The sequence below is a fragment of the Chrysochloris asiatica genome, unplaced genomic scaffold (assembly GCF_000296735.1).
Source record: "Chrysochloris asiatica unplaced genomic scaffold, ChrAsi1.0 scaffold00445, whole genome shotgun sequence".
NCBI lineage: Eukaryota > Metazoa > Chordata > Mammalia > Afrosoricida > Chrysochloridae > Chrysochloris > Chrysochloris asiatica.
Genome location: NW_006408963.1, coordinates 1,140,268 through 1,154,231, shown reverse-complemented (window position 1 = coordinate 1,154,231; position 13,964 = coordinate 1,140,268). Strand labels below are relative to the sequence as shown.

General features: G+C 47.9%; 1 protein-coding gene across 1 annotated transcript in view; it reads right to left on the bottom strand.

The window, feature by feature from the left end:
- Positions 1–3,897: 3,897 nt before the first annotated feature.
- TKTL1 (transketolase-like 1) overlaps positions 3,898–13,964 on the bottom strand; it is a 32,099-nt gene continuing 22,032 nt past the window's right edge. Inside the window, exons 7-13 of the mRNA XM_006877232.1 lie at positions 11,840–12,004; positions 8,277–8,433; positions 6,615–6,745; positions 5,757–5,840; positions 5,121–5,217; positions 4,876–4,995; positions 3,898–4,079 (exon numbers count right to left, since the gene is read on the bottom strand). Of these exons, the coding sequence (XP_006877294.1) occupies positions 3,898–4,079; positions 4,876–4,995; positions 5,121–5,217; positions 5,757–5,840; positions 6,615–6,745; positions 8,277–8,433; positions 11,840–12,004 (936 nt within the window). The remainder of the gene's footprint in view (positions 4,080–4,875; positions 4,996–5,120; positions 5,218–5,756; positions 5,841–6,614; positions 6,746–8,276; positions 8,434–11,839; positions 12,005–13,964) is intronic.

Sequence of the window (13,964 nt, the reverse complement as noted above, 5' to 3'; positions counted from 1 at the left end):
GCCAGATTCAGAAGAGAATATGGCACTAGGGATATCATTGTGACAACAGGTGGATTTTTTTTTTCAAGGTTTTATTGTAAATTATGTGATAGTTTACACGGGAGAACATTAGTTTTACATTCATCCTATCCTATATCATTTCATTGCTATGGTTACAATCCCCTTCATGCATCATCAACCAACCAAAGGGTATATACTACAAGCCTGTCCCCCAGAGATCAGCACACAGCCCCTCTCCTTCTCTGGAGCTCAAGTCCCCAGCTGCTCCATCTCTCCACGTCATCGTCTCTGCCTCCATCTCAGGCATCACTGCTTCCCTGGGTAGGGTCCCGCTCTCCACTCTTCTCCCTTGATGGTCCCAGGGACCTCTGCTCCCAGACTGAAAAGTCAATCAATCACTCCCCTCCTTGCTATAAAACGTCTACCTTTACATTTCCAACCCTCACAATCAGTCCTGATAACAATTAATCAGATGGATCTTGACTGAAAGCATCAAGTACTAGGAAGATGTTTACCTGTGCTTGATTGACTATGTAAAGGCTTTCGATTGTGTAGATTATGAGAAACTATGAAGAATGGCTAACCCAGAACACTTGATTGTGCTTGTGAGGAACTTGTACTTACACCAAAATGCAGTCATTCCAGCAGAACCAGGGGACACCGAATGGTTTCAAGTCAGGAGAGGTGTGCCTCAGGGTCCTAGCCTTTCACCAGACTTACTCGATCTGTATGCTGAGCACATACTCGAGAAGCTGGATTATATGAAGAAGAACGTGGCATCAGGCCTGAAGGAAGAATAATTTACAACTTGTGATACGCAGATGATACTACCTTGCTTACTGGCAGTGAAGAGGACTTGAGGCAATTATCCTGAAGATCAAAGACTACAGCTTTCAGGATGGGCTGCACCTCGCTGTAAAGAAAAGAAACGTCCTTATAATTGGACCACTCAGTAACATTATGGTAAATATAGAAAAGATCAGTTGTCACAGACTTCATTTTGCTTGGATCCACTATCAACACTCATGGAAATAGCAGTTAAGAAATCAAATGACAAATCTGCTGCAAAAAATCTCTTTACAGTGTTAAAGAGCAAAGATGTCAGTTTGAAAACTAAGGTGGACTTGACCCAAGCTATGGTATTTTCAGACTTCTCATATGCAAGTGAAAGTAGGACAGTGGATAAGGAAGACCTTATTAAGGTCTTAAAGACATTTAAGTTCTGGTGTTGGAAAATAATATTTCAAGTACCATGGACTTCCAGAAGAACCACCAAATCTGTGGGACTTGTCTCTCATATTTTGGACGTGTCATCAGAAGGGACCTGTGTCTGGAGAAGGTTATAATGCTTGGTTAAGTGGAGGATCAGCGAAAAAGAGGAAGACCTCCAACGAGATGGATTGACACACACTGCCAGCAGCAATGGGCTCAAGAATAGCAACAATTGTGAGGACAGTGGGCGGTGCAGGACCAGGTCGTGTTTCGTTCTCTTGTGCACGGGGTGGTGGTGGTGGTGGTGTTGCTATGAGTCAGAACTGACTCCAAGGCACTTAACGACCACAGGGACACACCTGAGAAGGTGCGACTGTGGCGTGCTTCCCTACTGAAGAACTAATTGTTCGCCCCTGCTTTCTACTCCCTCAAGGCGTCTAGGCGAGCGGCTAGCAGCCCACTCCACTCTGCCCAGCCTGTCCCGGTCTCCACCAGGCGGGTGTGACCCCGGCAGCCTGGCCGATTCCAGCCACCTAACTAGGCTGGGCTCCACCCTCTGCACTCGGCGAGGCGCGGGCGGCGTTGATTGGACGGTGCTGAATGAGTGACGGGACAAAAACCGATGACGAAGCCTTGGGAGCCGACCGTGCGCGGATTGGCCAGGAGCCGCGGACCGGGCGGGCAGGCGCGCTGCCAGCGCGAGGCGGAGTCAAATGGTGGGTAGAGGCGTCCCCGGAGGGTTGGTGGGCCAATAGAAGGGACACAGGAATGGTGGCACCCCATACCAACGCACTGATTGGGAAGGAGTGGGGTTAAGGGTGGATCTAAAGGCAGGAGGGGCGGGCCTAGGTGGGAACACCCCGCTGGTCCTGCTGATGTGTAAGCTCCTTACACAAACTGCCCCCTTACGGACAACAAAACGGAGACAAACGCAGCATACTGAATGTACCCAAAGCCCAATGGTCGCTATTCTGGGGATGAAAGCCAGAGGCAAATGGCCAGGCGGGGGCCCTCCCACATCGGGCCAGAGGCCCAGTCGCTGCCCGAACTGTGGTGCCAGGCCAGCATTGTTGAGGGGCTGAAATAGTGAGCGTTTGAAGCCATTACTGCTTTTCGGAACTGGGGGTTCATGGTGATTATTATTATGTGTACCGGCATTTGATAGTTGTTGGTGATGAGCGACTCTTTGGCTTGTCTGGGCGAGTGAATGGCTTCGGGCACCTTCATTTACGGCCAACAAAACTGTTTTAACATGCACAGTACCCCAAGATTAAACGTGCAGTCAATGTGACTTGTACACGTGCATATTCACAGTAGCTCCACCCATCAGCAGCCTGAGTGGGCACCACCCATAGGAAAAAACAATGTGGTGTATCCACATATACTGGTCTTATGAAACGAACGTCTGGTACATTCTACAAAATGGATGAACCTCCAAAGTATTATGCGGAGAAAAAGTAGCCACATACTGTCCAATTCCATTCCTAGAGAGGGTCCAGAACAGGGAATCCATAGAGCAGGAAGATTGGTGGTTGCCAAGGGCTGGAGGCTTGGGGTTTCTTTTGGGGGGGATAGAATTGTTCTACAATTCTATAGGGATGACAGCTACCCATCTATTATGAATAACCTAGAAACCGTTGTATACTTGGAATGCATGAATTATATGTACCAACTAAGCTGTTATTTAAAACTCAGAAAGAAATGTAGTGTTACCTGGAGATGGTGGTTTAAGTTCCCTACAGTGAGCCTGTACCAACTGTCCCTACTTTTACAAAATAATTGTCCAATCTTGTGAAGAGCAGAACAGTCATTTCCTGTACGAACACCTGCTCTGAGCAAGGCAGCGGTGAGTCCGACAGGCTAGTCCTCTCGTCTCTACTACACCTTCTAGAACAATTCTGGAGATAGAACCCTGATGGCCACTTCATGAGGGTCCTAGAGTAAGGAACTTGGGCCATGCCATCCAGACACAGCTCTCATGTTGAGCTGAGCTGGCACATAATTTACATGCTCTCGTCTGCAAGTAAAGAGCCAGCTCAAGGGACAGCTTCAGCCTTTTCAGGGCACACATTGTTGGCCAGCAGCTCATCTCGGGGCTTCCCTGTCTCCAGCTTCCTAAACTGCCGATTTAGCAGGAAGCTTCTTATGTCAGGTCAGATCAGCAAGAAACCAATCCCTACATATAAGACACACATGGTGAAACTCAGGCAGCTGGTTTTGAGATGCTTTATTAACGACTTAACTATTCTCCTTCCAACAGGAGTATCATCAAGTTAGCAGGCTGGGCTGGTCACAGGTAAAGTAACATTTTTCATCTCTTACAGAGCAGTCATCACAAGCAGCGCAGAACATCTTAACAGGGGAGATGACAGCATACACCAGAGAATGTTCGAAGGCAACCAATGGCACCCATTATCCTGGCGGCTGCAGGTAGGATGGCACTCGATGAAGGCCGCAGCTAGGACAGTGGGGGTTTTGCTCCTGACAATTTTAGAGCTCACTTCAATGACTCCAAATCTGGAGTGACTCTTCCCCCTAGCTGTGGTTTAACAGCAAGGTAGCTAACTTGAATTTCTGGATTAGGGATGAATTGGCATAAATTTAAAAAGAAAAGCTTAATTGTATAGATTGAAAAGATGATTTTGTAACAACAAACAAGAATGCAGTGTATAGTTTTTGAAGAATTCAGTTTTTCTCGGTCATGACGATGCCCTTCACGGTCTCTACGATGTGCCTGGCGCTGATTCCGAACATATCCAGCAGTTGGCTGGCCTGCCCACTTTGCGGCACTCCTGATACTGCCAACTGATGGACGACGATGCCAGGCTCCATGGCAACAGCTGCAGAGACGGCTTCCCCAATGCCACCTGGGGAAGCAAAGACTTAGAGCTGGTCTAGAGATGGCCTGTCAGCCTTGGCGTGTCCCCACACAGAGCCCTTTAGCCCTTGCGGATTCCCAAGGAACGCTACTGTAGATAGTCATTCTTGGACAGAATTCTCACTCAAAACCACACACCTACAAGTCACCCCGCCTCCTTGTTTAAAGTTGTCAGGGGCCCCAATGTGATGCCAACCAACAAATGAACTGTGCAGAAGAGTCCCCACAGGTCTGCATTTGGGTGTCATTGTCCCCAACTAATGATGTTGGTCCCTGGACAACCACTATGGATTCTGGGAGCCTGAGCTTCAGTCCCTCCTGAGCTTCCTGGAAAGGAGAGCCCAGGAACGGCAAAGGGCAGTTGGGTGTGCCCCTCAGGGGATGGAGTGAGCTAGTGGCCTGAGAAAGGCTGTGTGCAGACTTGTCCTAGTGGCTCCCCACGTCCTTCCAGCCAACCACTGGCCATGGCTGAGTTTTTGTCTGCCGTTCCTAACCTTCTGCCTGCAAGTACCCAGCCCCCTCCCCAGGTGTTTCCTCCAGGCTCTCAGTTTGTGGGGTATCAACTTCATTGTTTTGTTTTTTGTCATATAGCATTCAAAACTCACAAGATGCTAAGTTTATCCAGACCCCTTCCTACCCATGGTGCAGACACACACCCTCCTCTCTGCACTATGCTGGGGATGTGGAGCCCTACAATGTAGCCTCTGTGTGTGTCTGTGTGTGTGTGTGTGGGGGGGGAGGTGATGCACAGGTGCATGGCACATGTCCGATCCAGGGAGACACACCTTCTGGGTAGTGGTCCTCCACAGTAATTATGTGGCCATTGGTGACGTGGGCACAGGAAATGATGGTGGCAATATCCAGGGGTTTAATGGTGAACAGGTCGATGACACGGATAAGAATACCTAGAAAGTGAACATCCAAAGGTTTCTGGAGTGCCTTAGCTTACTGGAGCTGAGAAGCTGCAAATCCCAAAGCCAGCGAGGTTGCCTGCCCTTCCCTTCCCAGGGGCCAGCAGCAATGATCTGACCTTGTTGGAAAAGCTCATCGGCAGCAGCCAAGGCTTCATGCAGAGTCACCCCAGCTCCAATCACCGTGACCTTGTCATTGTTACTGTAGCGGATGACCTGCCATAGCATCCGGAAACAAAGTGCTCTGGTCACTGCACTGAGTGCATCTCAAGGTCCCACCCCAAACAATGCAGGAGCCCAAAGGGCCGAGACACACTTGTCAGGCAGGCCATGGCGGTGATGACCCACCCCCCAGTAACTGACATTTATTATCAAGACACAGTATCCTGTTACTCCCAGCACAGAGCAGGAAGATCCCACAGCTAAGTGGTCAGTTTGCATTTGCAATGATTACTGTAGTCTTGTGTTTAGCTTGAGGCTCAAGTGCCTTCAGCCTGTGGAAAGAAGAGTTTGGTTTCATCTGAAACTGGGAGAATGCTCCTTCCTGCCGTCATTATGCCTTTTCTATGCACTCCAGCAGCATCACCACTGCAGCCAGTAGTGACTCCCAGGTATCCTGCAAGGGCCAGCAGAATGGCTCCCGAGGATTTCAGAGGCTGGCAGTCTTGACAGGAGCAGTTGGGAGGCTAGAGCTGCCGACCTTCTGGTTAGCAGGGATCCTACACTAGTACAGAACTGTGCACTGCAGCCCTTACCTTGGCCTGTCCCACCTCAAAGAGCTCTTCCGGGCCATAAATCACAGTGGTTTCTGGCCGGGTGGTCCGGATGAAGCACAAGCCCTAGGATACAAATGAAAAGCAGAGATTCAGTTGAGAAAAAACAGACTCTTAATTTCCAATTAATGAACCTTAAAGCAAGGTGGGGAGGACTGAAACTTATTTTTAGTAAAAACAAAGGTCAAGGACTAGGACATCACTGAGGTCCACTGTTCAGGTCACTGATGCCTTGAAGATGCATCTTTATGTGTTCTGTTTCATTTTTGATAACTTCCAATTTTCCTGGAAACTGTACATTTCACGTTCCGATTTTGAATGGCATGAAGATGTCAACCTAAGAAACTCTATGGGCATCTGGGATCACCTGTGAGGGCACAGTGCAGGAGTGGGGTGGGGTGGAGCTCACCCTCTAGTGGGAGAGGCAAAGACCACAGCCTGTTGGCTCCCTTGCAGCTAGGCTCTTGCACTGCCCTTCCGCATGGACAACCTTGGTAGCAATGGGGTTGTGTCTTACCTAGACCAGCTCCACTGACGGATCAATACTTTCCAGTTCTGGGGGGCATTTCTGGACCTGGCCTGGGGCGCACTCCTATAGCCCCCCCCCCAGTGATTCTGTAAGCCTTTTGGCCACAGCTCCCCAGTTCAAATACCCCCCCAGTGCTCTGTGCTTCTTGCACGGAGCCCTGGCTGCTCTGGTCAGTAGCTCTGTAATGGTTCTATTTATAACAGGGAAACTAGAACCACAGTTTCTATCATGAATACTTTGACTTTTATGGTGAGAAAAAAGAACGGGTAAGAACTCCAATGGTCAGTTGAGCAGGCTTTCTCTTAATGTACCTTGATGTTGGCGGCCAGATAAACAGCATGCTCTGTGGAGACAGCATCGCTTGGATAGAAAATTGTGCAATCGGGAATGACGCGAAACATGGCCAGATCCTCCAGAGCCATCTGTGAGGGGCCATCCTCACCTGAGAAAACAATCACACCAAACACAAATGTCCAACTCACGACAGACTAACAAGCAGGAAGGAAGCCATGTCTAATGATAACATCACAGCAACGCATTGTAATTTCTTCGAGGCCACTGGCCAATCTCATTTTGAACTCACTGTAACGGCTCAGGTTGGGAAGCACTTTCCCTCTAGAAAGATTACTTCAGGTCGACTGTCCTCAGTCCCTTTGGCATCCTGTCGTCAGACTTCTGTGGACACATCTCCCAGGCTCACAGCTGACCTTTCCTATCAGTAAGTGACCCTGAGCCTCCTTCAAGCATCCTAACAGGTGGACTCTCCCCTAGAGCTTGTGCCCTCTTTCCACTCACTGCTCTTCTCCCCACTGAAAGCCGTGCACCTCAGAAGGAAGTTCTGGGAATCACGTCTTAAGACCTTCCATGGAGTCTTTTCTGCTCACATGATACAGCCATGAGCCCCCTGGAGAGGCTGCTGTAACGAAGAGTGAAGAGGGTTTGGGGAACACACTTTCTGGCCAGAAGAGCTGTGGGAAGAGCAATCCCAGCGAATACTGTGGTGACTTATAGCTAGGACAGGGACTATCACAGTACACATTGGCTTGCTTAGAACGCTGGCTCCACTAAGGGTTGGACCTAGAGCTAGCTCTACATCGTTATATAGCTGACTCAAGTTTACAAAACCTGCTTCCCAGGCCCCTCCCTAGGTCCAACCCTTAGAGGAGCCAGCGTTCTAAGCAAGCCAATGTGTACTGTGATAGTCCCTGCTCCTGCTGGTCCCACCTGTCTGGTCCAGACCTAGCTATGCTCATCAAGATGGACTTTTCTGTGGTCAGCTCTAAGTGGACAGCTCCCGGGGTGGCTTCTCCACTCCTCTCTGCTCACCTCTGCCCCAAGCACTGTAGTTCTCATATCTGGATCTGGATGTTCTTCATAGCCATCTTCCATAAACACAACTCCCTGACATTTCCCAGGCCAGAAAGGAATGGGAAGTTCTTTTGAGCTTTTCACACAATTCCAGACTCCTTAATCTTGTAGCAAGATTTCTTCAGGCTTTCTCTATCCAGCTAACTCACTTTCTTCAGTACTGCCTTCCTCATTTCCTGTTTCTTCCTTCCCACCCATTCTGTCAGGCGAATTCTCATCATCATCACTCCCTTGTGACATGTATCCTCAACGGTCCTTGATGCTGTGGTTAAGTGTCACTGAGTTCGTTCTGACTCATAGCGGCCCTGTATAAGGTTTCTAAGAAGCAGCCGATGGATTTGAACTGCTGACCTTGTGGTTCCCAGTCCAGTGTTAATCCTACAGCACCATACCTGGAGTCCCAAGGGTCCTTAGTGCCCATCAAATAAGCACACAACTAAGTCCTACTCACTGTTTCCACTGAAAGCACAGCCTGTTCTACTTAGTCATCACTCTCACTTCCCTGTGCCCACAGCTGCGTGCGTAAGCAGGGATGTCATGTCGGACCCCTCTGCTCCCATCACGTCACTCTCCACCTCCAGAGCAGCAGAATCCAGAATGCATACCTACGGACACTCCGCAGTGAGAGCCAACAAGGTTGACGTTCGTTTGAGAGATGGCTCCCATCCGGATCTGATCAAATGCTCGAGTCCAAAACGCAGCAAAAGTACTAGCAAAAGGAATGGTTCGCCCACGTGTAGCACAGCCCAGGGCCACGCTAACCTGCAGTACAGAGAACACGGACTAGAACATCTCGTAACCACCAGCCACCACTCCCTCCCTCAGTTGAAATTCTATGGTGCCTGTTTGGCAAACCCATAACTACTTTGTCCCTCTCTCTCCCTCAGACACTTACCTGGAAAACCCAACAGTCTCCCCTGCTAGAAAATAAAGTCCAAATTGAAAATAAAATTCATCTAGACTTCTATGCCTATGAGCAATCTCTTTGCCAAATCCACGAGGGTGACCAACCTCCGTTTTCTCTTTAGCTTCTTAGCAGGATTCGTCACAACTGGTCACCCCTCTTTTCTCCAGGCCTTACCTCCTCAGGCTTCACTTGGATACCCTGTCTCATTTGCCTTCCCCCCAAGGAAATCACACTCAGTGCCACAGCTTTAATATCGTCTGCGATGTAATGTGCCCCCATTTTTCCCATCACTATCCTTGACCTTACCCTGAACGCCACACTCATACACACCAGCAGACCAATATCAAGGTCACAGCCTCTGACTCCATATGGTCTTGATTCTGACAGGGAAAGGGCCTGTGGTCTCCCTTTCCACCATCTCTGTCAGCAACAGGATCCCCAAAAGGCAGATTCTCACCCACCCTGACTTGTACCATGGCCACAATAGCCTGAAAACCAAACCCTCCAGATGCTAACTAGAGAATTTGGAATCATCACGACAGCAGTGAGAAAGTGAAGAACTCAAAAGGACTCTCTGGGCAGCCTATTCCGTTGTCAGTCAGGTGGTTTTCAACAATGATTTCCTTTCAACCAAATGGAAAGACAAGCAAATGGAATGGTCAGCTCTTTACAAATAATATTTATAAACCAACTTTTCAGAAAAGACCATTCGGAGAGTTTTGGCTTAGCACTGGGAAGAAATTCCGAGACTCAAGTGATGCTGCTTTGGCTCCTACCCGCTGACTGTAATAGAGAAGAGTCCTTAGCGCTACTCTCATCATTCAGGCTTGAAACCGCTGTTGTTAAATGCCATTGAGTGGCTTCAGACTCAGAGCAACCCTGTCAAGAGTTTCTGAGGAGCAGCTGGTAGGCTTGAACTGCCAAACTTGCAGTTTGCGGTCCAACGCTACACCAGGATTCCATGCACCCACCAATACACAAGCTAATCACACAACCACAGCTGGATCCAGAAGCAACTGAATTGTGCAGAAGCTTACAGGCCTAGGAGAATGGTAGAAACTAGCCGTGTGCAAATTTCTGTCAGAGAGGAGGATCAAGAGGGCCAAGGAAAGGCTTTCATGCACAAAAAGAAGCTTCTCTCAGCTCAGTGACTTCCTAGCACCTGGAAGCAGGATGCAAGACTGAAGGTGCTCTCCTCGACGATGACGTCTGTGAGAACAGGGCCTCCAATGGGGCTACAGCACTCGATTGGGGGCTGAGGGACTCATTGAGTTGAGGAACAGTCTTTAAGAAGGGGGTCAATTCAGGAATGATGGGGCCCACATTTTCCCATTCCAAATGAAAATTGTTTTTTGAGACCCAGGGCAAACGATCTGTATTCTTACAACTGTGATGGTCTACTTTACTAGGCAAAAGGTACCACCCACTGAGCCATGAGTGACCATGACTCTGAGCGCTCGTTTGTCATCAGGAGGGAATACCGGGCAAGAGGGGCCAGAACTTTCCATTTGTTAAGAGAATGTGGGAACTTGGATTCTAAGCAAAATCTCCTGAGTTTTAAATGTTGGTATTGATTTGAATATGCTTTATTTAAAAAAGAACAAAAACAAAAAAAACACCCCTTGTTCCAAATAAAACATCTCTAGTGGTTATGTGAGCACTGGTGTGGTGCTTTAGGAGAAAGCACTGACCCACAAGACCGGTTTCAACTGTAAGGTCAGCTGTTCAAATTCACCAGCCACTCCTTGGAAACCCTATACAGGTTTGCTGTGAGTTGGTATTGACTTGACAGCACTTAACAACAACAACAACAACAGTGGTTATGTGAAGCCTGCTGGTCCATAGCCGTTTGGATAGGAAAACCGTCACCAAGCTAAGCCGACCATGGTTAGGGTATTTGCGTCTTTGGGCTGGCATAGTTATAGACGTACCTGTGTATTGTCTGTCTGTATGTCTGCTGTGTACTACTATCAAGTTGGTTCTGACTCATAGTGGCCCTGTTGAGGGTTTTCAAGGAGTGGCTGGTGGATTTGAACTGCCGATCTAGCAGTTAGCACTTCAATGCTTATCCTACAGTGTTTATATGATGTAACTTCTTTTTGAATGCAACTATAGTATTAGTGAATGAATGCAAAAGTCAACGTATGCCATTTTAGTGGAATGAGATGAAGCTGGTTAGAAAATGTTTAATGGATGTAAAGTGCTAACATTTTTACTAAATAGCACATTTCCTACAAAAAGAAAATCTTCAGTATTTTTTGGATGTTTGCTATGTTAGTATGAAACTGTTATCCAATTACAAACAGGGACTCAAAGAGTTCATGAAAAAATTCCATCCTCATTGAACTCCGTTTCTCCACAAAGTCTCTGAAGCCCTCGCATACATCAGATGTCTGCTAGTTTGCGTCCACACAACTTAGGACGTGACTCTGTATATGTAATGCCATACGCCTACAAAGGAACTTGACTGACTTCATTGCAATGCTTGAGTTCTTTGAATTCCCTCCCTTCTGTGTGTCATCTGGGATTGGAGTTTCTGTGGGCTGTTTACTAAGACTTGTGGTGTTTGTGTCATGGCAGAGAGCACTGCTGACCCTCCTGGATAAACAGAGCCCAGGTCTGTTAGGTTAGCTAGGAAGAGAATCCATCCTTGCCCAATTGCCCTTTGTTTGGATCCACTTGCATACTGGGTGAATGGAACAAGAGTCAGCTCCAACAGCCCACCCCACCCTTAATAAATGTAATCTACTAGAAAGGAATACTTCACTGCCTCCGAAAGGGAGGGGACCTAAGGAGGCAGCTCCAACAGCCCACCCCACCCTTAATAAATGTAATATACTAGAAAGGAATACTTCACTGCCAAGAGACCTGTGGAGCTCAGGATTTCCGAAAGGGAGGGGACCTAAGGAGGCAGCTCCAACAGCCACTTGAACACTGTCGTCATGACACTGTAGGAACTGCACACTCACACACCGACCCCTGTCACTTCCCTCTCACAGCAGCGCTGGCTTTCCCGTGTGCCCTGTTTGCATGGTATCTCTGAGTCTTTGGCTTTGGACAACTGGGGCCCCCGTTTTCTTGATATCCTAAGCATATGCCTACCTTGCCAAGTAATCAGTCCCTGCTTGCAGTAGTGGTGGGCCAGGCCAGCCTGGGCCGGGCCGGAAGAGTGGGGCCACTGGGAACTCCAGACTCTATCCCCATCACTTTCATCCACCTGTTTCTCTGGTAACACTGTCCACAGGGTGGGGACGTACTCACCATGTTCTGCTCGGCAATGAAACACTCGATGAACCGCTCGGGGTGCTCCTTCTGGAACGTCACTGAGAAGGTGGAGTTCTTGGTGTCACCATCGAGGACGATGACTCTCTCATTTTCGTGGCCCAGTTTAGCCAGAGCCAGACCATATGCATTCCGAGTAGCCACCTGAAAGAAAGAAGGGCCTCTGGAATTGCCTGGAACAAATGGACTCTGAAGGCAGGCAAACTTTGCTAGAATAACAAATTGCCATCTACCTTGAGGGAGACAGAGCAGATTGTCACTCCTGGTCGTCTCCTTTGGGGCCATATACATGGACTGCTAGCCCTCCTGACACCTCTACTCAGTGCTTCTGGTTATCAATGTCTCAAACATGCACTACCCTCATGCTCGAAGCAGGAAAACGAAGCCTGGAACCTAACTGATCATTTTAGATAACACCAGTGCTTACTGCATCCAGTTATTTTGCTACATTAATTGGTCTACCATCTCAGACAGACTGTAAAATAATTTACAAGTCATATTTTCCTGGAAACATTAGTCTCATCATTTTATTCTTCTGTCCATACACGTATTCTTGTTAAGTACGCTCGAGTCGGTTCCAACTCATAGCGATCCAGTATAGAGTTTCCAAGGAGCGGTTGGTAGGTTTGAACTGCTGATATTAGTTAGCAGTTTCAGTGATTATCCTACAGTGCCACATCAGGACTCCGTACATGAGAGATACATAGATCATAATTTTTTTTTTACATTTATTACCCAAATTGCAAATGCCCTTGTGACTTTTTAATTAAAAAGCTGATAATATTCATTGGAAAACAATTAAAATACACTGGAGTGTAAGGAATACAAGAAGTCTTCCCGATCAGTGATGGTAGTCATGGTGGTGGTGATATGCTGTAGAGTCAGTTCTGACTCACAGCAACCCTACATAGGGTTTCCGAGGCTGTGCATCTTCACGGGGGCACAAAGCCTCATCTTTCTCCCATGGAATGGCTGGTAGTTTTCAACTGCTGACCTTGAGGTTAGCAGCCCAACTCCTAACCACTACGGTTAGAGCTCCCGTATTCTTTCATCTTCCAGGACTGCTAAGTAATTCATCCTGTGGGGTCCTGGGGACTGGGACCAGGACCAGTAACATTCCCAGGGATTTGTTGGAAAGGTACATTCTCAGGCTTCACCCAGACCAGTTTGAGTTAGAAACTAGGGTTGGGTGGTGATCTGTTTGAACAAGCCCTCCAGGCAACCAGGCACATTGCAGGGTGAGAAGGCCCGAGGTACAGGATCCTAAATGATTTCCCCGAGAGCCCTGCCAGTCCCTCCAACACTCTGATACTAGAAGCCAGGCTATGACAAAACAGTCCCCACTATCCATTCCAAACCTTGGTCATCACCCTTCTCAGAAAGTCAGGACCCCATAGGCAGGAACTCCCAGCTCCCCCACCCCCACCCAGCACCTCCAGGAGCCTGCTGGCCTAGTGGGTTACACATTGGACAGCTCACCACAAGGTTAGCAGTTTGAATATACCAGCCACTCCATGGCAGAAAAAAAGGAGGCTTTCTGCTCCCATAAAGATGTATCCTACACAGGGTCACTTTGATTTGGAACCAACTTGAGAGCATACAACCTCCACCTCCACCAGCTCCTCCTAACCTCGAAGCGCCTTTGTCTATCTCTTATGTAAGTGAAATCGGAGAGTTTGTGTCGTTTTGTGAGGAACTCGATTCATTCAGTGTGTGTTTAAGGTCCACTGATGCTCTAGCATGCATCAGAACATCTGATCAACCAGCATTTATTGGCTACCAAAGACATATTTTTCATTTCTGAACTGTTTCGTTCATATCTTAAACTCACTTCCTACTGAGATATTAATTTATCTTATTGATTTGTAAGAACTATTGCTTCCCAGGAGTAACAATACGTTGTGTTACACATCTTGGTTTTTCTGGTTTGGACTTTGTTTATAGACTCGTATAGATCACTATGAGTCGGACCAATACCAAAGACCCTGACAACAACAATTTTTATATAGGTAGCGCCAGGATTTTCCTCTCACAAAGCTGGGTTTGAATTGCCCATCTTTTCGTTAGCACCCAAATGCTTAACCATCACATCAACAGGGTTTCT